This window comes from Poeciliopsis prolifica, unplaced genomic scaffold (assembly GCF_027474105.1).
Source record: "Poeciliopsis prolifica strain line A6 unplaced genomic scaffold, Auburn_PproV2 SCAFFOLD002, whole genome shotgun sequence".
Classification (NCBI taxonomy): Eukaryota; Metazoa; Chordata; class Actinopteri; order Cyprinodontiformes; family Poeciliidae; genus Poeciliopsis; species Poeciliopsis prolifica.
In genome coordinates, this window is record NW_026562377.1 from 24,781,896 (window position 1) to 24,802,703 (window position 20,808).

The 20,808-nt window shown below is 41.4% G+C and overlaps 2 protein-coding genes across 2 annotated transcripts; one reads left to right on the forward strand and one right to left on the reverse strand.

Moving 5' to 3' along the window:
- Positions 1 to 1,976: 1,976 nt before the first annotated feature.
- LOC129379898 (tetratricopeptide repeat protein 39C-like) lies at positions 1,977 to 14,270 on the reverse strand. The gene is made up of 14 exons (XM_055060841.1): positions 13,363 to 14,270; positions 11,561 to 11,609; positions 9,750 to 9,878; positions 8,562 to 8,676; positions 7,486 to 7,840; positions 6,522 to 6,690; positions 6,176 to 6,269; positions 5,974 to 6,081; positions 5,367 to 5,476; positions 5,158 to 5,281; positions 4,301 to 4,398; positions 4,101 to 4,205; positions 3,966 to 4,004; positions 1,977 to 3,872 (listed from the first exon to the last, which is right to left on the reverse strand). Exons 1-14 carry the CDS (start codon positions 13,521 to 13,523, stop codon positions 3,783 to 3,785), a joined length of 1,746 nt encoding a protein of 581 aa, XP_054916816.1. The 5' UTR covers positions 13,524 to 14,270; the 3' UTR covers positions 1,977 to 3,782.
- A 646-nt stretch (positions 14,271 to 14,916) lies between these two features.
- Positions 14,917 to 20,773, forward strand: zgc:103559 (Allantoinase, mitochondrial). The gene is made up of 11 exons (XM_055060851.1): positions 14,917 to 15,138; positions 15,243 to 15,394; positions 15,567 to 15,681; positions 15,765 to 15,911; positions 16,507 to 16,555; positions 16,832 to 16,931; positions 17,353 to 17,539; positions 17,635 to 17,773; positions 19,023 to 19,195; positions 19,857 to 19,889; positions 19,995 to 20,773. Exons 1-11 carry the CDS (start codon positions 14,992 to 14,994, stop codon positions 20,142 to 20,144), a joined length of 1,392 nt encoding a protein of 463 aa, XP_054916826.1. The 5' UTR covers positions 14,917 to 14,991; the 3' UTR covers positions 20,145 to 20,773.
- Positions 20,774 to 20,808: the final 35 nt, after the last annotated feature.

Genomic DNA, 20,808 nt, shown 5'->3' on the forward strand with positions numbered 1-20,808 from the left:
GTTTTGAGGCAACAGCTTTAACCACAGTGCTAGGATCACATTTTCTGGTTGGGAAGAAATCTACTAACCCAAATTACTTTACATTTTACTTAAAATGATCCAATAAAAATGTATCCCAGCTACCTTGATCAGACCTGGGGAGAAGCCATTAGTCAGTTTGATCAGAGAACCAGGAGAAATTGTGCCCACAACTGTCCATCACAAAACAAAACTTGTCCTTCTAAAGAACAAAAAATAGCACAATCTGGAAAACCAGTAAGTACTTTTAATGCAATCTCCATCTTAAGTGGGAAGGGTTGAAAACTGTTCTAATGACGGCATGAGGGAGATCAATTCTAGTGAACAGAAGTTCTCTAACTGGTAGGAGGAGGGAACTGGATGATCAGGTTTCAGTCAGTGTGAAACATGATGCAGTGTTATTTGTGACCTTGCTCTTTGCACTGACCCACCGCTCCTATAGTCTGCAGCTCTCTGTCATAAATGTATTGTGTTTTTCTGCATAGAGCAGCATCGCTCCTGGACGTTCTCTGGGTCTTCCCCTGAATCATGTGCAAACGAGACCATGATAAGTTCTGACGTACACTCCAAGGTCTGCCAACATCTTCATCAGTCGCTGAGTAGAGGAATGAAAGGAGGTTTGAATAACAAGTTAAAACAATACAGCTTTAAAAACTGGATTCAGGTGAGCTTAATCAGAGGAACGTGGAACAGCTGAGGCAGAGAGCAAAGAGGCAAAGTGAGGGAAGGACAAATGACCAGGGTGACAAAGCCTGACACTGACAATAAATGAATGTTGTAAAATGCACCAACACAATAAATAAGTGAAACAAACAAACAAACACACACACACACACACATATAGAATGAACATAGCAAACATGATGGAAGTAAACAACAAGACCTTTCCAACAAGAAGGAACTAGAATGACAAGACTGATCAAAATACCAACACAAAAACTAAAACCCAACACAAGACATGCTACCTTTTCTAACTGTCCTTTAAGTCTTCCCTGCCAAGACTAAATTTGGTGGCCTGGCACTCTGAATAATTGACTTCCTGCCTGAGCTGTTGCCTTGATCCTGACTCAAAGGGCATGTTTTCTTAAAGAGATGCACTTGGAGTGTTTCTATCAGAGTGCGGACAAAAAAATGACCCCCTGTGCCGTTCAGCATGGAAACACGGATCAAAGTCCAGGTCTGATGAGGGCTTGTGACTCATGCATGTCCTGTCAAAGGATTCTCCCACCTGAGCTGTGGAGCTCTGCAGCTCACCCAGAGCCTTTGTTTTTTTTTTTCATCTTTCCACGCCTGTCAGTTTGTGATGATGCTGGGGGGTTTTCTTACCCATATTCTCTGACAAATCACTGAGACTTTCACAGCTTTGACGGTAAGCTGGATTTAAGAGCTTAAGTTAAAGTTACATACAGGTAGATTTCATTTTTGAATGGTCAGTTTTTATTTTGGATGTTTAAAATATCTTCCCGTTCCAGTCCGGAGTGTCCTGTACAAAATCAAAGTTCATTACTCGCATTATTGTACAATTATTATTATATTTGTTGATAAAGGACAACATGATCATTTATGGCAGTCATTTCTGGGAACAATTTGTCATCCAGCAAAATCTGTTATTGTGAAGGGCCTATTTTTTCAAACGTGAACTCAGGGTTTTACTGGAATGACGGTCACCACACAACCACATCCTGACAGCTTTCTGTGAGAAAAGCGCCCTCTGGTGGTGGATTGCAGACTCAAAGGGGGGTTTGCTTTTTGATAAACTCACAATAAAACTAGAATTTGTCATATTGTTACTACTTTTATACTCGAATACTAAAAGGTTCGCTCACTCTCATCGTAAACTGATATTTTCCTTCATAACTTTTCTAACATTTAACATTTAGAGTAACATGAAAATCTTTCTATAGCATGTCCATGCTTCTGATACAAGAACAGACACAAAACAAAAAGCAGAGATGATCTTTTGACTATACTGATGAGAACTGTTTATTTTTCCAGTTTAGTGACATCTAACTTTTAGCCTCAGTTTCAACAATGACAGAGAGAAAATATTCTGGTGACAGAGGTATCTGGTACAATGGGTAGATTACACTTTATTGACAGTTCACCTTAATGTTATTCTTTTTTTTTCAGAGAGCAGACTGCTAGCACAGCAGCCGCCTCCATTTTTGTCACACTTTACATCCATCACAGCCACGAGGGATGACAAGCCTTGTCTTAAGAGATCACGGTGATTTGAAAAACAAAACAAAACAAAAAAATCTGTCAGATCACAACTTTAAACATGAAGTGAAAAGTTCCAACTAAATGATGTCTGTTATGAGTTAATATTGCTTGGACAATAAACCAGAGTGCTTGTTCATATAATACTCTGCACTGGAAAATTCTCACATAAAGGGAGTTAAAAAGTTTGATAAAATCACTCAAGGATTTTGTTTTGTCTGAATGAGCCACTCAAACCCGAACAAAGCTGCAGCAACGTTACAAAAATGCCTTTTTCTTTTTTTTGCTATTAAACTGGTTGGTATTGTGAAGTAAGTCAAAGGCTTCTACCACTAAAACGATAATATGATGCATCTGTAGTAACACAGGATCGGGCTGACATTTAACAGCACCTTTCTTTAGGCAGCTTTACACGACTAAGTGTGTTATGTAGGAGTAACTTTATGTATTTGCAGAAAAAAAAAACATGCTGGACTGCAGTATATAAAGCCACCGTCACCCAGCCATGCTATGCATAGTGCACAGGTTGAGTGCTCAATGTTTTGTTAGATACACCAGAGAATTGCAGAATGTATTGATATCATTTACAGAAAATGGAGGTCATGTGGTAACATTGTTTAGGGCCAGGCTAAACATCAAAGTCCAAGTTGGATAAACTGGATCGCTCCACTTTAGGTCCGCTCCTCATTCCCTTTCTTCATTCTCATCAATAGGGGTGCACCAATTGCAGCTTGTTGGCCGATCACCGATATTTAAAAAGCCTGACCCGCGGTTTGACTTTATTTGTCTAAAAAGTTGCTAAATATCTCTGTTTACTTCATAATAGAAGTTATGAAGTAGACCCCGCAAAAAAACAAAAGAAAAAATCATACTGGAAAAAGATAAAGTGTTTTTAACAAATCATTCTAAGTAATCTGTTTAATTAGGGTAGAAGCAGAATTTAAGTCCCTTAAATGCACAAGCTAATGAGCAGAACTGCTACTGGATGGCAAATACGTAATGGTGAGAGAAACACTTAAAAGGAACGTCGTGGAGTGGATTGAATAAAACTCTATCAGATTAATCTCTGTGCATTCAGTCCACAAACAAGCCTGGGGAGCGATAGACGGGCTAAGCAGAAAAACTGAAGGCCGAGGGGAGGTAGCTAGCATAGCGTTAGCTAACGTGCCCGGTAGCAACTCCTAGCTTGCGCTGGTTAGACAGTTTTATTATTTACATCACACTTCACGATATATCTGATGCCTTTTCCCACCCTCTCACTCTGCGGTTGCCGGCGGACATGACCCAACTGCGCACCAATAAAACCTTAGAGATTTTTATGTGAGCTAGAGCTACCCACGTGCCATCACTCGCGCGACCGTCTGTCCGCCGCTCCGCTTTACAAAATGCACAGAGATGGCACTTTATCATCAGACTTTTGTTTTCTTTTTTTTTTGAATCAGCGATCACCGTTTTTGCCAATCGTGTCTTCAGTTCGTTTGAAATGGAGAGCACAGGGAGTGCTGTTGAGACTTTGTGCAAAGTTCCTCCCCTCGTGGGAGGAGTCACTGCGGCACCACCTCCTTCATCGAGGCCAGCGCCGAGTGGATCCGGACGTGAAGTCGGTTTTCGAAGTCGTAGCCTGTGAAATCCTCCTACGGAGAGATTGTGAAACAGGAAGTTATTCAGTTTAGTTTTTATAATTTTATTTGGTATTTTAGTATAAGTATTCAAGTTCAGCTTTTCACCTTGGCTTGAATTAGGAATGATCTCCCCTTTGCCACTGTCTGAATCCAACAATGGAAATAATAGTCATTGCACAACGTCCACAAGTACAAAGATGAATGTTTTTTTTTTTAATGCTACATGCAAAAAGCGCAGACCTCTGGTTTTGCAAGGAGTATGCATCCAAGCTCATAGACGGCGTACGGCTGGATGTAGGAGTTGATCTGTCGTCCGTACTCGTCCCTGATAGCTAGCTGGAATGACTGGATCACATGTGAAACGGGGAAAAAAAGAAAGTTTAAGCACCATTTAGATTAACTCCCGAATTATTCTCTGATCGGTTGGAGTAGAGTCCCACCTGAACAGCATCTCTGATGTTTCCTTGGCATTTCAGGATGGAACCGAGGAGGAGGTGTTTCAAGCCTCTGCATGAAGGCTCGTCTACACTCTGCAGCACTGCAGTCAGAACACAGGAAATGATGGGACGTTTAAAAAGACGTCGCTGTGCATTTAGGCTTGTGGAAATATGCAATAAATCAATCAATTGCACGATAAATTAAAAGTTAAATAATATCCTTTTGCATGGTTCATCATTTTGCTCTTTTCTTTCTTTCCACCAAATACTAGATGGCAAAACTCATCAGTCTGGTGTTTTGGTCTCAACCAGTTTTTTTTTTTTTTGGAAGGACAATCTCATTTACAGACTTCAAAGTTTCTTTGATTTTTTTGTTTTTGTTGTTCTGTTTATTTATTTAGGACTTTTAAAATGCCTAAAATCCACATTAATGTTTATTGATCTCTGAAAATGATCTCAAAACAACAATTTTATAGATTTATCATCCAGCAGAGTTTGTTATGGTGACAGGCCCACTGGCACATTTTGTGACATCACAACCACAAACTTCATTGCATAAGTGTTAAACTCAGGGCAGGTGGGCCAAATGCAGCCTCCCCTAACTATTTCTGAAGAAGGACTTCAAGATAACAGTTGTGTGTGCAAATATTATTTTATCAGTCAAGACAAACAAATTTAATTGTAATGTGGATTACTTCAAAAAAAAAAAAACAAACAAACCCCAAAACATGTATTTTTCTTCTATTTCAGCATAATGCACTGTTTTGTGTTTGTTCATCACATAAAATCCCCCTAAAACCACTGAAGTTTCTGGGTCCTGTAACTCTTCCTTCCTTTCTCCCTCTGTAGGTCGGACTGACCTTGATTCATTATCTGCAGTTTGGTTGAGGAGCAGTTCTGCAGCGCTTTCCACAGATAGAGAACCTCAATCACCCCGAGGATGCACAGCTGCCTGGTGGGCGAGACTTTTCTCAGCCTGTCCGCCTGCAGGGAGCCGTAAAAACAAGTTCAACTCCTACTGCAAACCACCGATCGTTCTTTTAAAATAAGAATAGCGTGTGTTGCTGACCCTTTTGACGGCAAACTGCTCTATCTGGTTGTTTTTCCTCTTGAACAGCTTCTGGACATCTTTGAAAACTCCGTTTGCTCCGTCCAGGTCCCCTGAAGCGCCCTGACACACTGAAAGGAAATGCAGTTGAAACAGAAACAGTTCAAAATTTGCATTGCTGGAGGATATTTCAAATGCGTTTAATATTATTTGCACTTTCTCTTCTTTAAATGTTCAAAATATTTGACAAACATTAACTTCTGCCATTGCAGCTATGCCTTCTGGTCACCACGGTGACCGCACACATCTTTGCATGCTGTCTTGCACCAACTTTTCAAAAATGTTAAATATAGCTGCGAGAACAGGACCCAGCGGTTCAGCAGGCACACAATTGCGCCTCTGATTTTTTTGATGTTGCTGCGCAATCCCGCTTGTGTGTTGTTAGTAGATCGGGTTTGCTCAAGATAACAACTAGAGACGCACCAATTAGATATTAATGTATGTATTGGTCCGGATATGGAAGAAACAAATTGTAGATCGAGTATGAGCAACCATGAGGCTGATCCATAAAGGGAGATCATCAAAGAACTATAAAATCAGTCTTAAGCTGTTTTAACACCAGTCTTACCTCCGGTCAGGTAGGCGTAGTAGCACTGCGACCAGCGGGACTCGTTCTTCAATCGCTCAAATGCTCTGAAGGCATCTTCGAAATTCAGCTCTATCATGCTGCACCAACCTGACACAAAGAAGAAGAAGTGGAGGCAGTCAGTCTGGCCCCTCGGCGGACCGCGCACCAACTCTCATGGCTAACCGGGTGAGAAAACACGTACCAATCTCATAGAGACACACATGCTGGATCTCTCTTTGGTCTGATGCAAGTTCTAATGCATCATGGAAACAGGCCAAAGCACTGTTGATATGGCACTGGGGACAGAGGAGAGAGAGAGAAAGAGCACACATACTGACAGGTAAACACTAATCGTATTGGACATGGACTGTTACGGATGTGTCGGATGAAAGCTGGATCAAGAGACGTCAGATTGGTGAGTTCACGAACCACGAAGCATGCATCACTGACTGTAAGGGACATGCCACTTTTTGTTTCCTTCTGGTCAAACCTGATCAGTGTGTGTGGATCCAGATGGTTACCACTGACTCCGGGTCTGCCGTACGTACCTCCAGTCTTTGAACTCGTCCCTTGAAGAACATGAAGAGGGAAGAGTTGGGATAAACCACAGACTTTCTCTGCAGGATGGCTTTGGCCTCCAGCAGCCCGGCATGTGTATCAGAACCCTCCAGGGCAAAGAAAGGCAGAACCACCGTGTGGTACCACAAGAGGGCCAACCTGGGAAACAAAACAAGACATTCAGATCAGATTGTTCTGCTGAGCCACTTCAACGATGATCGCATCTCTAATACACCCAAATGATTGATACCTTGTGGATTTCTTCTTGTTTTGCTTTTTCTTGCTTACAATTGGTTAAATGAACCAAAATGCAGTTTTCAAATAATATTACATCCAAAGATGTCCAAGACATCCTGATTTCAGATGGAAAATAAAACAGAAGTTCCATTTTTTCACAGCTTACCTGTCTCGCACCATACTGTCATGACATAGTGAAAAAAAAACAACAGATTTTTGATTGGCCTAGTCAAAGTCTGGACTTAAATTTGACAAAAACTGCATTAAAGTTGAATTACTTAAAAATTATTATGCTATTTTTTCATATAAATCTTTTCATACACCTGGCATTTCAGAAGTGATGTCCTTTTTTTTTTAGATACATGGATGTCTAAATGTAACATGTATGATGGCTTTGTGATGTGTGTGTGTGTGTGTGTGTGTGTGGGTGGGTGAAATTGAGGAGGTTCGAAGAGAGTTTCAGGGGGCTTAGGGGTGCCGTCTGCCCAGGGCAGCATTTATGTAAGAACAGCCACTGGAGTTGTGAACTATGCAACCAAACAGGTAACCAAAGGAGTGGCACGCTTCTACAAAGATGGTAGAAATCCTCATTTTATATCCACTGTTTCTTGAAAACAACAATTCAAATGGTAAACATGTGCTAATTTAAAAACATCAACATTTCTCTCACTGTTTACAAATTGTTCCTTATGCGGGTACAGACTGGGGTCGACTCACGTAGCCAGCGGCGCCTTCATGTCCTTACTCTCGCTCGCGTACATGAGGGAGGACAGGCCCTGGTGACGGTCTCCAGGGAAACCCAGCAGGTTGATGATCTTGAGCAGGTGTGGCGGCACCATGGAGATGCACAGGTGGAAGAGGCCATAGCCAAAGCTGACGGAGCCCTTGAGGCGGTCCAGGGCCTCGGCCGTCACACCGCTCTCCACATTGTGGTTGGCGTTGTCGGCTGAGAGCGACTCCTGGCTGCCGGAGGCCCCCTGCTGGCTGCTCTCCTGCAGCTGACTGATGTCACTGTGGCATTTGTTGTACATCTTCCATGCCTTGCGGAGAATCCAGCCGCCTTTTATATAAGCTGCCGGTGAATGACAAGGATGAGCAGCAATCATTTACTGAAAAGAATGCTCAAAAATGCTGCGTTTGTTGCCTCAGCCCAGTCATAAACCAGTACATCCAATGAAGGACTCATTGAGTTTTGGAATATTTTTAAAATGATCTTGATAAATTGTTCTTATGGCCTTTACGGCTAAAATACTAGGGATCTGCTTTTTTCACTTGCGATACAGACATCTGAGATTTAGTATCGACAGATACTGATACAGAAAAACAGCTGAATTGACTTGAAATATTTTTTTAAAAAGTCATAAATGTACTGAATTACAAATTTATGTGATAACTCTGCCAAGGTACAGCACAGCTAAATACACAAATAGCTTCATAAGTTTGGTCAAACATGTAAAAATAACTTTGATTTGTCCAGTCAGTGGAATTAGGAGGAGAATTTATTATTTATAGAATAAGAAATAAACTGACAAAAACAACAGACTGGCTACCTTTGTGAAATATGAAAAAATGAACTACAGCATTTGTAAAAGTGAAACCAATCCCTCAGAAATATCTTTTGATGTATGTTTCTACATCTGAATGACTGCTAACATTGGATTTATCAGATTTTAATACCAAAATCAAACTCCTTTTTAATAATTAACTACTAAATAACATGAAGTAACACAAATCTGTATGGATTAGTCAACACTTTTCAGAGTCTGCTTGTCCTGGGAGTTAGGTTTGGTTACCTGAGAGTTCCTGTTTGACGAATGACAGAACCGCGAGATACACTTGGCAGTCAGCAACAATGATCTGTCTCTGTAGGCGGTCCACCACAGCAACGCCTGACATTTGGGAGTCCATCTGTAACCCACACAGACAGGCCCACGTGTACAGTAAGCGGCGTCCACTTGAGATGTTGCCCATGAATGCTTTCTGAATAACCCTGAGGAGGCCAGGCAGCCCTGTGGCTACTCGTCCAGTTTTAGATTGAATTTCAGGGAAGTCCTAATTGAATTGGTTTTCTGGTTCGGCATGATCTCACTTGCAGCCTGGATGATTACACCTACTGCTGAGGATGTTAACGTCGTTATCTAAAATCTGTTCCTAGTGAAATGTTAGAAGATATGAGAAATATTAGAACCCCACTGAACGTCCAAATTGGTTTTATTCTTTTCCCCTGGCATTATTTCTGCTTTACCAGAGGTTCTATTAAAGAAAGCACCCTGCTAGTGATTTACTGGACTGACACACTTATTGTTATTATTGTTAAAGGGGCCGCAAAATACATGCTATTGAGCTTTACTTCATGTTAAAATGCTATTCCTTCATCAGAAACACACCTGAAGTGTTGAATTGATTTTTGATGCAGGTTTGAGAAATCTTTTAATCTCCAGCGGCAACCATTCTGCTGTGAAAAATGCCTCCGGGGACACAGCTCCGCCTTCGAGGACACAGCTCCGCCTTCGAGGACACAGCTCCGCCTTCGAGGACACAGCTCCGCCTCCGGGTTCAAAGCTCCCACTTGGAGCAGCAGTTTCAAAGCTTTTGAGCTTCTCAATGACTCCCTCACTCAGATCCCACAGACTAGTCATGAGCAATTAGCAAACACCTGGTGGAACTGAACATCTGCTGAGCTCATCATAGTAGCTATTTCTTGTGTGTTATGTTGTGATGACTTCCTGAAAGCGGAGTTTCAGAAAGAGCAGGAGTTTCTTAAAGAGATGGAAGCCCAATTTCAAGGCAGTTAGATTTCTTTTAAGTCATATTTGACATAATTAGCATTTTTATAATAACTGCAGTGAACATAATTACTTGATTGTGCTAGATTATGCTAAACACATTAAAACACATAAGACTGCCCGTTTAACAGTTAGATACTCGGCAACGTAGATTAGTCTTAAGTTTATCCTTTACTAGTTTCTCCCGGTACTTACACTCTTCTTGATCTTGTTTCGGATCGTCTCTAACACCCCAGCGCTGTCGCTCTCACAGAGTTTCTCAGTTGTCTTCAGATCATCACAGGCCATCTGCATCTTCTCCTCCTCAAATGTCATCATAGCGTTCTGCAGCAAAGCGCAGGAGAAGGCCTCCGACTAGTTAGGGTTTATACATCCACAAGCCCTCCAGGCATTGTGAAGCAGTCCATCCATTTAAGTTAGATGGACTGAACTTAAACGATGCTTTTCTACCTTCAAATGTCCAAAGAACTTTCAAATTAAAGCTTCAAACAGCCACAAAATACACATTGTTCACCATAAGAGTTAATTGCACTCTGTGCCAACATACAAGCCATACATCCGTTTGAATTACATCACTATGTCAATGTTTTGTTCTGTTCCTCTGATGAGATTCATGCTTGATCTAGCATGCTAACCGCGAAGGAGTCTTATGTAATAGAGTAACAAAAGGCTGCTTCAGCATAACCCTAAGTGGGGCAGAACGGTGACATCTGCACAGCTGTGTGTGGGGCAGGAACAAAGGACAAAACTTGTCCTAATCTGCAGCACAAACAAATAGGCATCACTTTAAAGCCAGCCCCAAAACTATACAATGATCTATGCCTAGCACCGAATAACATGCAGGGTTTGGGCTTCTCAGAAAGTGCAATAAATAAAACAATAATCCTAAGAATTGAAAATAATTTTTCACAATTACAACTTGAGTCTTATGGGGACAAAAATGTGCTGTTTGCCCAATTCTGTTACATGTTTGAGAATTTTATATAAAAAAATTCTTATTTTTATTATTCATCCTATTACATGGTTTATATATTTCATTTTGATACCATCTATTTCCAGTAAACACTAAAAGACTATTTCAATATCAACCTGCTTTGTCATTTAAAATGTTTTGTAAAGTAAAGTTCAACACAATTACAAAGGACAAAAATGTTTGTAATAGAACAATGACGAAGACATGAACTGAAGATCCACTCACATTTTTGTTAACAGGGACTAAAATTCTTTGATTGTGTCCTGTTCTGATCCTTGAAATATGTTTGTAGCCGTACTCAATGATGAACGTTCAGTCACTGAATGCTCCCAAGTGTTCAAATAATTATTTGAACGTATGGAGGAGAATTTGAAATTCTAAAACGGGAGAATCATCATCAGTGCAGACAGAGCATCTGCGTGGCGTTGCATGAGATTAAGAACTGCTACTATTGGGTCATTACTGTGATGTTAGAGTTGCACTTACCTTTAAAGTCTCAGGATAATTTGACATTCCCAAAAAATCTCATGGGAAACTAGGTTCAGCTTTTGATTAAATTATTATCAGATGGCGAAGTTTAAATAATTTAATTTAAAAATTGTTAGTTAAGCGTTGTCCTCCCAACACAGCCAGGTGCATTCATCAACCAGCGAAAGGAGACAACATCCTCTCTGCCTTCATTTTATGATAGGGCCAACATGAGAGGATATGACACAGTGTGAGTTTGAATTCGAGTGTGAGCATCACACCACATTATGAATCATCTCCCTCATTCAGCACCGACAGATTCAGGCTTTCAGCGATCTGCTCTTTTTGCTGCAATGCATTTCCACAGCTGAAGATGCATCCATTATGCTAATGGCTGGCAGGAAACAAAGGAAGATACCAGTGGTGACAACATGAGGCCTGCCTTTTGACAGACTACATTATCTCAGGTCTCACATCTAACATTAATTCTGTGGTCTTCTCCTCTAATACTCGTCACTGCCTTCATCTCTCCGCTGTAGCAGTACTTCCCTGATGCACAACTCACCAGAAAACTGACGAAGCTCGCTCCGAAGCTCATCAAAGGGCTGTGCGTCCTAACAGAGGCGCAGAAATGAGGGAAAATAAGACATAGAAACCAGGGGTTACAAAATGTGGCAGAAAATGTAAACTCAATTACAGGAAAGTATTTTTTGTGTATTTTTTTTTTATCTTTCAGTTACTTTTTGAGGTTTCTTTTCTGTTAGAAGAGATAAAAAACCAGAAGAAAAATGCACAAAAACAGCTGCAGTCTATCATGTAGATACATGATATACTGCAAAGCAAGCTTCAATATGAAAGATTATGAAATAATAATCCTGTTTATGTTTATTTACCAACATCCAAATATGCAAATTAAAACTGACAGAATAACACTTTGTCTGAGACTCTTTGTCAGGGAATCCAACCAAAATCTACAGACAGTGAAATGTAAAACAAAGAGAATACTTTTTCAGATGGATAAACAGCATATTTTTAATGTTCTATCTTAAAACTAACAGTTAAATTGTTGGTCAGCTGTTTTCAGTAACTTCAGCAAGACTTTTAAGTTAATGTCCAGCAGACGTCACAGCATCTTTTCAGAGACTTTGATTATTTCTAATCAATAATCAGTATAAGCTAAATCCTAGCAGTGATTTAGCTCATATTTGGGATCTGAAAAAATTCTATTGAGTACACAGTTATACATTTAAGGTCTGCCTAGTCCAAGTATTAAAAAAAACCCAAAACCACATAAGAAATAATCAAATAAAGGCTAGGTATCTAGCTAGCTAGGTGATAGCTTGCTAGATATTTATCTCCTAGCACGATAGGAGATAAATATCTCCTATCGTATCTCCTATGTTCTAGTATTTTAGTTCTCTTCACTGTGATTTAGCTCATATTTGGGTTCTGGTTTTTTTTATTCAGTATGAATTTATCTGGTTAAGCTCTGGTCTGTCCAAATATTTAAAAAACTGAACCACATAAAAAAGGATCAAATGAAACCCAGCTACCTCAACAAAGTACCACAACGACCATTTAATGCAGGAGCTGTGAGTTAGAATCAGAATTTAACATCATTTCATTGAGCGGATTGTGCAATAACGTAATGAAACCCTCAGGCCAATGCGCCCTGGGCGATCAGCCATATCCTCAATATTAAAGCCCAGGGCTGACCCAAGCTTGTATGGGACTTTAAGCAGAATCTTGATCTGAGGGCTCCTCTTCCTGTTGCAAACATTGTGATCAGTGAGTGCTTTTTAAAACAGATTTGATGGCGTCTGAGAGAAGCAGCCAAAATGGCTGAGAAGATGAATGTCTCAGGTTGTCATTTGCTTCGATGTGTTTGTGTTCAGGAACCATAAAGATTCATCTTGCAGCCTCAGCTTGTAACCATGTTAACAGAACAATCAAACAGTGGATATGTTCTTCACATTTTCACAAAGTAAACTTTGTGATTCTTTTAAATTATTATCATTATTATTATTATTATTATTATTATTATTATTATTATTATTATTATTATTATTATTTAATATCAATCAATTCTGAAAGCATCACTTCAAGCTTAATAGTGTTCTAGAGCTCAATAAAACTTTTATGACTATAAGTGAAAATACTAGCAGTTCTGAGTCCCCTGATGGTCTGAAGCTGCTCAGGTTGCTTATGCCTTGGGCCAGCTCATGTCTCACAACGACACACTTAAAGGAACACACCCACATTTTGTTTCATTTCAAGCGATCATGTTTTCTACAGGACACATTGTTCTCTACCCCCCACACCCCTTCCCCTCATCCCACCTGTTGGTGCAGGACAGAAAGGCTTTACCTGTATCTCTTGAAAAGCTCGTCGCTCTCTTTGAATCCGTTGTTGAGCAGCATGTTGATGCCTTGCAGAGCCATCTCAGCATCATCTATGTGCTCTGCCTTCTCCTCCACCTTCTGCTGCTGCTGCTGCTGCTGCTGGGACTGCTCTGGACCCGCCATCATCTATTCTACAGCGCAGTGGCTGCTGGACTGGACGAGTGCAATGGAAATGGAAACAAAAACAAAAACACGACCTCTCCGAGACAAACTCGCATCGGTTTCTGTCCGCAGATGTGCAGGGACAGCCTTAAACAGGGACGCGCTTCTGGTCGGATGCTTTAAAAAAACACACACACACAAAAAAAAGAAAAGAAAAGCCGCTGCGCGGCTTCCGCAGGATCCAGGAGACTGCGCCCCTCGGAAGGCCTCCGATGCCCGGCCTGAAATCAGACGAGCTCCGGTCGGCCCGGTGCTTCCAGCAGCAGCTGCCCGCTCAGAGGGAACGCTCTCCGCCGCTCGTCACCGCATCCGTCCAGCCGGCCATCCGCGCAGTTCTCCTTCAGCTAATCCCGTCCGCCCGCAAGCATCTGAGGCGTTACATAACGAGGATGCTGCGAGGCTTCGCCACAGCCAGGACCCACGCAGCTGAACGCACCGCTCCCCAGAACGGGCTGGCGTCACAACGCACGGCGGCTCGCCACCTGGGGGGAAGGATGGAGGGAGCGCGCGGCCCGGCCGCGCCCCGGTCCACGTCCTGACGACACAGCCTGCTGGGCCTGATGGGGATTTATGAACACATTGCATCGTGATGCTTACAATGCTTCTCATGAGCATCAGTGTCACTGAATAATGATAGAATGACGTGCAAAGTGTACAGGAAGGAAAGATCAGTGTGAATCTAATTCCTAAAATAATGGACTAAAATATTTTTTTGCCACCAGTATTTATTTATTTATTTTTGCCTAAATTATCTTTTGGCTATAATTTTTTTTTTTTTTTTGAAAAAGTGATTTTTCAGAAAAAAACTTTTTCGATTTTTCTTCATGGTGCCAGATTTCTGCTCTCAAATCGTCCAGAGAATTTTGCCCCAGAATCCTTGTTCACTCTTGTTCAACTGGGCAGACCTGCATCATGCAGTCGGATTGTTTTTTTGTATGTTTGTTTGTTTTTCAAGAGAGAAGAGACTTTATAATGGCAACACTTTTAACATAATCACTCTTTTTGTAACTGTTCCATGAGAAACTTTAACAGTCACCATAACTGAAGGCTGCACAGGGGAAACTACTTAAAACATGAAACCGTAGAGGCCAGAAAGCACAAACATAAAAAATATATATATTTTAACTGAACTCTGTTGAAGACTGAATAACTTTACTTCTTCTTCTTCAAAAAAAAAAAGAAAATAAAAAACTACCATTATGAAATATTATTATCTATCTGTGGGATATTTTTGCACTGTTGTACATGTGATTCAGCATGTTGCACTGGTAAAGAAAACAAACAAGTCAACACACACTTTATCCTTTGCCCCATACAGCAGGAGGCGGTGCCTCCGCTCTGAGCCACTGAAATGCTGGGATTGTATCTGGATCACAACAGAAAAGAGCTCAGAAACTCTTTCTGTGCTCTTTAACTCTCAGTAAGAACAGGCATGGAGCTCGGCTCGGTGGTTGGTGCTGTCAGGAGCAACAGAGTGCTGCTTGGTAATGAAGCGAGACCAGCTGTCATAACAATTAAAGATGGTAAAATCCACCAAATACTTTCTGGCTGCAACTTTACTGAGGATGTTGGCTGTGAGGTAAGCTGGCGGTTGCTCTCCCCTGTCCGTTAGGTTAAAAATGCCTCTGAGGGTTGATTTAACACCACTGGATTTACCGCCTGACGTTGTTGGTGTGACTCCAGGTGCTGGATGTGGGGGACAGCATGGTGATGCCAGGCGTCGTAGACTCCCACGTTCATGTGAACGAGCCGGGCCGCACCTCGTGGGAGGGCTTCTGGACGGCCACCAGGGCCGCCGCGGCGGGAGGAGTGACAACGATTGTGGACATGCCCTTGTAAGTTGAAGAATCCAGGCCACTCGGGCTGGTGCCCAGGGCGGCATCAGGAAGGGGACGCACACCCAACGAGGTCACATTGTAGGCTGCGTTGGTTGATTTGGCCTCTTTGAAAAGGGACAGATTTAACGGAGTAACATGTTAAGATAGCGTTTGGTTACAACCCCTCCAGGAACAGCGTCCCTCCAACCACAACACTCAGAAACTTTGAAGAGAAGCTGCAGGAGGCCACGGGGAAGTGCTTCGTGGACGTAGCTTTCTGGGGAGGAGTCATTCCTGGGAATCAGGTACCAACCAAATGAAATGAAAGAAAAGGAGTGTCCTATGTTTTTTTTGCACCAAAATATGAAAGTATTTTGTCTCCCCACAGCGTGAACTTCGACCTATGATCAAGGCAGGCGTTGCTGGCTTCAAGTGTTTCCTCATCCACAGCGGTGTTGATGAGTTTCCCTATGTGGCTGAATTTGACCTCCATACGGCCATGAAGCAGCTCCAGGGAACAGGAAGCGTCTTGCTGGTGATTTACTGGATTTGGCTCCATGACACACCTCTCGTTAAAGGGGCAGCATGGTGTAAAAATCCACTTGTTTGAGCTTTACGTGATGTAATAATGTTATTCCCTTCCTGTGCAAAATGATTGGAGGGACCTAGCTCCGCCTTCCAGGACAAAACTCCTCCTCAGAGCCCCAGTTTCCAAGCTTCTGTCTCACAGAGAGGCCCTCCACCGCAAATCCCTCACTCAGCTCCTTAAGACTAGCCAGCAACAATTAGCAAACACCTGGTGGCACTGCGCATCAGCTTATGTGAGCGACTTCTCAGTGAAACATTGGTAAAAACATTGCTAAAGGATTAATAGAGGGGTCAAATTGTGATGACTTCCTGAGTTTCAGAAAGAGCAAGCATTTTTAAAGAGACAGAAGCCGAATTTCATGGTGTTAAGTTACAGTCAAATTTCTATTTATAGCATTTTTTAAACAATCAAAGGGAAAATAGTTACTTGATTGTGCTCTAAAATGACACTGTGTGCCTGGAAAATACAAAATACTGCCTCTTTAAGAGACCTTCTGGTGATTGGTGACAAACTTAAAGTCATTTTGTTTTGTCTCTTCCAGTTTCATGCAGAGATGGATGTTCAGCCAACAACGGGGAACAACGCTGATGGTAATCATTTAAAGCACATAAAATTTTTCCCTTTGCCTTTTATCACTGTTAATTTTTGTGCTGAAAAAAAAAGTGAGCTGTTGTCAGGATAAAGACTGAAATGTTTTAGTGCCTTAATTTAGAATAACTTGAGATGCTGATTTTACAAAAACTAAATTATATTCAGACTAGGCTGAATATAGATAATGTGAAAAGTGTATAGAAATATTTGTGGAACTTTCTGTAATTTCAGTGAAATTGTTCATTAAACCTATATTTTATAACTAACCCACCCAGAGTCAGACCCTTGCCAGTATGACACCTTTCTGCAGTCCCGGCCTGATGTCATGGAGGTAGAAGCTATTCGGACCGTTGCAGAACTCTGTCTGCAGTACCGGTGAGAGAAGTTAATGCCAAAAATACTTTGAATTTTTCCACATTTGACCAAAAACTTATGAGAAACACTAATGCAGTAGTAAATGATTCTGATTTGGAAGAAAAATGGTAAGTAAGGATGAAAAAAATAATTTAGCCATCAAAAACTGAAGAAGTCAGACTTTTTTTACCCCGAGGTTGAACATGATGAAGCTTTCCTTCACAGGGACATGAGGGTCAGGCTTTAACATTTGGACGTTCAGTTTGTGGTTCTGCTGGGTGCAATGAATTTGATGATAAACTACATTTGCATTGAATTAAAGTGTAAGGGGTCCAAGGCTATTTTTGCAAGGCTGTGTATATTCCCGTTATGTCAGCACGGCTGGTTTCTCTGTTGAAGATTAGGTAGTTGCTGCAGCAGCAATGACCTTTCTGTGTTTCAGAGTGCGATGCCACATTGTTCACTTATCATCTGCAAAGGCCCTTAAGCTGATCCAGAAAGCTCGGCAAGCTGGCGCTCCCCTAACGGTGGAGACCACCCATCATTACCTCAGCCTGTGTGCAGAAAGCATTCCTGCGGGAGCCACACAGTTTAAGTGCTGCCCTCCCATCCGAGGCTCTGCTAACCAGGTAGACGGACTCATCGTTTTGCAGATCCAAAGGTTATGTTCAATGGACGCAATACAAAGAAACATGATTTGCATAATACTGTCATTGACATTCAGGAGCAGTTGTGGTCTGCGCTGAAAACTGGACAGATTGACATGGTGGTGTCTGACCACTCCCCCTGCACACCCGACCTTAAGAAACTGGAGAGCGGAGACTTCACGCAGGCATGGGGAGGGATTTCATCGTTACAATTTGGTACATTTCTCAACACCGGTGGCAGGTAGTAAAAGGCAAAAACTGTTTTGTAAGGGCTTTATGAAGTCCAGTGGACCCCAGAGTGCTTCACACTACATTCAGTCATTCACCCACACATTCACAGGCTGATGGTGGCGAGCTCCTGGACAGTAGCCACCGACTGCAGGACAAACGCCTTCTACCGAAACTTATGCAATTATTTCACCTTAAATAGCTCACATATCCAAATTTTACATTCGTTTTATATCCAGGGGGAATATCATCAAATTAGATAATCAAATTCAGTAAGTTTGAATGTTAAATTAGAAAAAGATCACATAAATATGACTTATCTCCAAAGAATACTGATTCACAGACACATCGCAGGCCTTAAATCACTGGTACTCCTGTGTTTCACCACAAACACTCTGTTATGGCAGTAAAGTAGTGGAAGGCTGATGATGTAGACTTAATGATAGAAACTAAAGACTACATGTTAATACCAATATCTCACACCCACAATCAACAATGGTGATCTCGCTGTGCAGTCATATTGTCCATGCTCCTTGCGGTCACTTAGTTTACCTAGAACTTTTCTGTCTGCTGAAATATTGCAGAGAAAAACATCAGGCTATCTACCAAACAGCTCCACAGAAACTGTAAATATTACAGAACAGAAAACCCCAAATCCAGCAGCCACTTTATCTGAAATACATGAAAAAAGAGACTCTATGTGTTGCAATAGCCTAGTCAAAGTCCAAACTTTGCCCTTATTGATTTGAAATTGCTAACGGGACTTGAGATTGTTTTTATTTAAAAATGTGAATGAGTAAAAATACAAGGACTTAAACCTATCAGAGCTAATAGAGCTCTTTCCAGTTTAAAATCATAAGTAACTTATTTGTTTTTCTACACGCTGCTTTTGCATTTTGGTAAAGTTTTTTAATTCTTTTTTAGAGTCATAAAGAGATACTTTAATAGATCGTGATTTATTGTTGATCTGTGGTTTTATAAACCCAAATTCCTAAATTGACTTACTTCCTGTCATTAATCGTCAACATTCCTATTTTGGTAGATTAGACCTGCTGTATCCCATCTCCAGATCTTCTTGATTGTGGTTTAAATGAAGCAAATTCAACACCGAACTGGCAAATAAGTTTCAAGCTTCTACCAATCATTTACTTTTTTGTCGCAATGGTCAAAGTCTGGCAGTGGGAGCCAAACAGACGGCCAGTTACAGTGTTTAAAAATTACCATCCCTATTTTTCAGGTTTGCCTCTGTTCTGGACTTCAGCCAGTAAGAGAGACTTTCAGCTGGGTGATGTGGTGAGGCTCCTCAGCAGAAACACGGCCCATCTGAGCAGCCTGGGGAACCTGAAGGGCAGCCTGGCCCCTGGCTTTGATGCCGACTTGGTCATTTGGGATCCAGAGACAGGCTTTCAGGTCAGAGTGAGGTATTCACACTGTAAAGGGGGCAGTATTATATAAAATCAGTTTTTCTTTTAAACTTTACATCATGTTTTAATGTTATTCCATCATCAAAAGCATACGTGAGTGTTGTTTGAATCTTTCGTGCATGTTTGAGAAATCCTTTAACCTCCATGGCAACCATTCAACTGTGCAAAATGCCTGGGTGGACCTAGCCCCGCCTTCAAGGCACAGCTCCTCTTCAGAGCTGCAGGTTCCAAGCTTCTGTCTCACAGAGGAGCCCTCTTCCACTCAGCTCCTACAGACTAGCCAGTAGCATTTAGCAAACACCTAGTAGAACTACGAATCTGTTGAGCTCATTATATGAGCTACTTCTCAGTGCAACACTGGTAAAAATGTTGTTAAAGGGTTAATAGAGGATTCATGTTGCGCTGACTTCCTGAAGGTGAAGTTTCAGAAAGAGCAGAAGATTTTGAAGAGACAGAGGCCCAATTTTACAAAGTCAAATTTCTTCTAAGTCATATTTAGTCATAGCATTTTTTGAACCACTGAAATCAACATAATTACTTGATTGTGCTATGAAATGGCAATAAGTGTGTGGAGAACACATAATACAACCACTTAAAGCTATTGTCAAGGCTGGGTTTGTGCTTCATGTTTGTTTTAAACTTCACAGATCGAAGAAGCAAGTATTCACCACAAAAACAAGGTAACGAAAGTCTGTAAGGAACAATTGAAAAACAAATCGCCACGATTGGCTTGCGGTTTACACGAGTAATTCTGCGCACGCGTGTGTGTGTGTGTATTTGTGCAGATGACCCCATACCTCGGCTCCACGCTGCAGGGAGTGGTGCGTGCGACCGTCCTGAGGGGCCGGCTGGTGTACAGAGATGGCAGCTTCTGCCCTGAACCTCTGGGAAAGCATCTCCTCATCCCCCAGAGGACGGGTCAAGCACAACTGTAGCAAACACAAACAATAAAAACTCAGTCCATTTGGAATATTGGGGATTTAATTGGTCTGACCTTAAATGTGTGTTCTTTTCCTTTTTTGTAAAGAGCACATAGCTTAAAGTTCCCATATGAGCTAATAGCTATTATTTGAAAATTGACTTTAAACAACTTAAGTGTTTAAGCTAAAGTAAAAGAGAATCAACAGTTCAGCTTTTATGTCTGTGGCTAAATATTACTGAGTACAGAGGACAGCCCAGCACCATACATTAGCTTTTGACATCAACAGAAAGCAGAGAGTCTGCTTCGTTGACTTCATGGACTGCTTCTCTTCCCAAACAGCAGAGGGAGAGTACCAATCAGAGGAACTGATTGAAGGAGCTGTATTACTGCAACTTACTATTGGATTTAAAGTGTATATGTTAACATTTTTATGTCTTTCAAGACTGAGAGTCATAGTAAAATCATTTATGGCCTCCCTGTTCTGGAAAAATACTGAATTTGAGGGTGATAACTCTTCCAACTGTTGACATGGTTTTAAGGTATTAAGAACTTTTGCACCTCCTGAAAGCCAGGTGAAAAGAAGACTGCATAAAGGTCAAACGTGTTACAACAAACATTTTACTAAAGTTATTTCAAAACGTGGTGGTTGTTTACTTTTTTCACTATGGTGAAACATG

What these genes read in the sequence shown, in the direction of transcription:
- LOC129379898 (XM_055060841.1), bottom strand. Translation starts at nt 13,523, where the DNA reads ATGATGGCGGGTCCAGAGCAGTCCCAGCAGCAGCAGCAGCAGCAGCAG. An exon ending in CGAGCTTCGTCAGTTTTCTG is followed by an intron (nt 9,879 to 11,560) that starts GTGAGTTGTGCA and finishes GCTTTGCTGCAG; the next exon opens with AACGCTATGATGACATTTGA. An exon ending in ACATCAGAGATGCTGTTCAG is followed by an intron (nt 4,206 to 4,300) that starts GTGGGACTCTAC and finishes CATGTGATCCAG; the next exon opens with TCATTCCAGCTAGCTATCAG.
- zgc:103559 (XM_055060851.1), top strand. Translation starts at nt 14,992, where the DNA reads ATGGAGCTCGGCTCGGTGGTTGGTGCTGTCAGGAGCAACAGAGTGCTG. An exon ending in CTGAGGATGTTGGCTGTGAG is followed by an intron (nt 15,139 to 15,242) that starts GTAAGCTGGCGG and finishes GTGTGACTCCAG; the next exon opens with GTGCTGGATGTGGGGGACAG. An exon ending in TCCGAGGCTCTGCTAACCAG is followed by an intron (nt 17,540 to 17,634) that starts GTAGACGGACTC and finishes ATTGACATTCAG; the next exon opens with GAGCAGTTGTGGTCTGCGCT.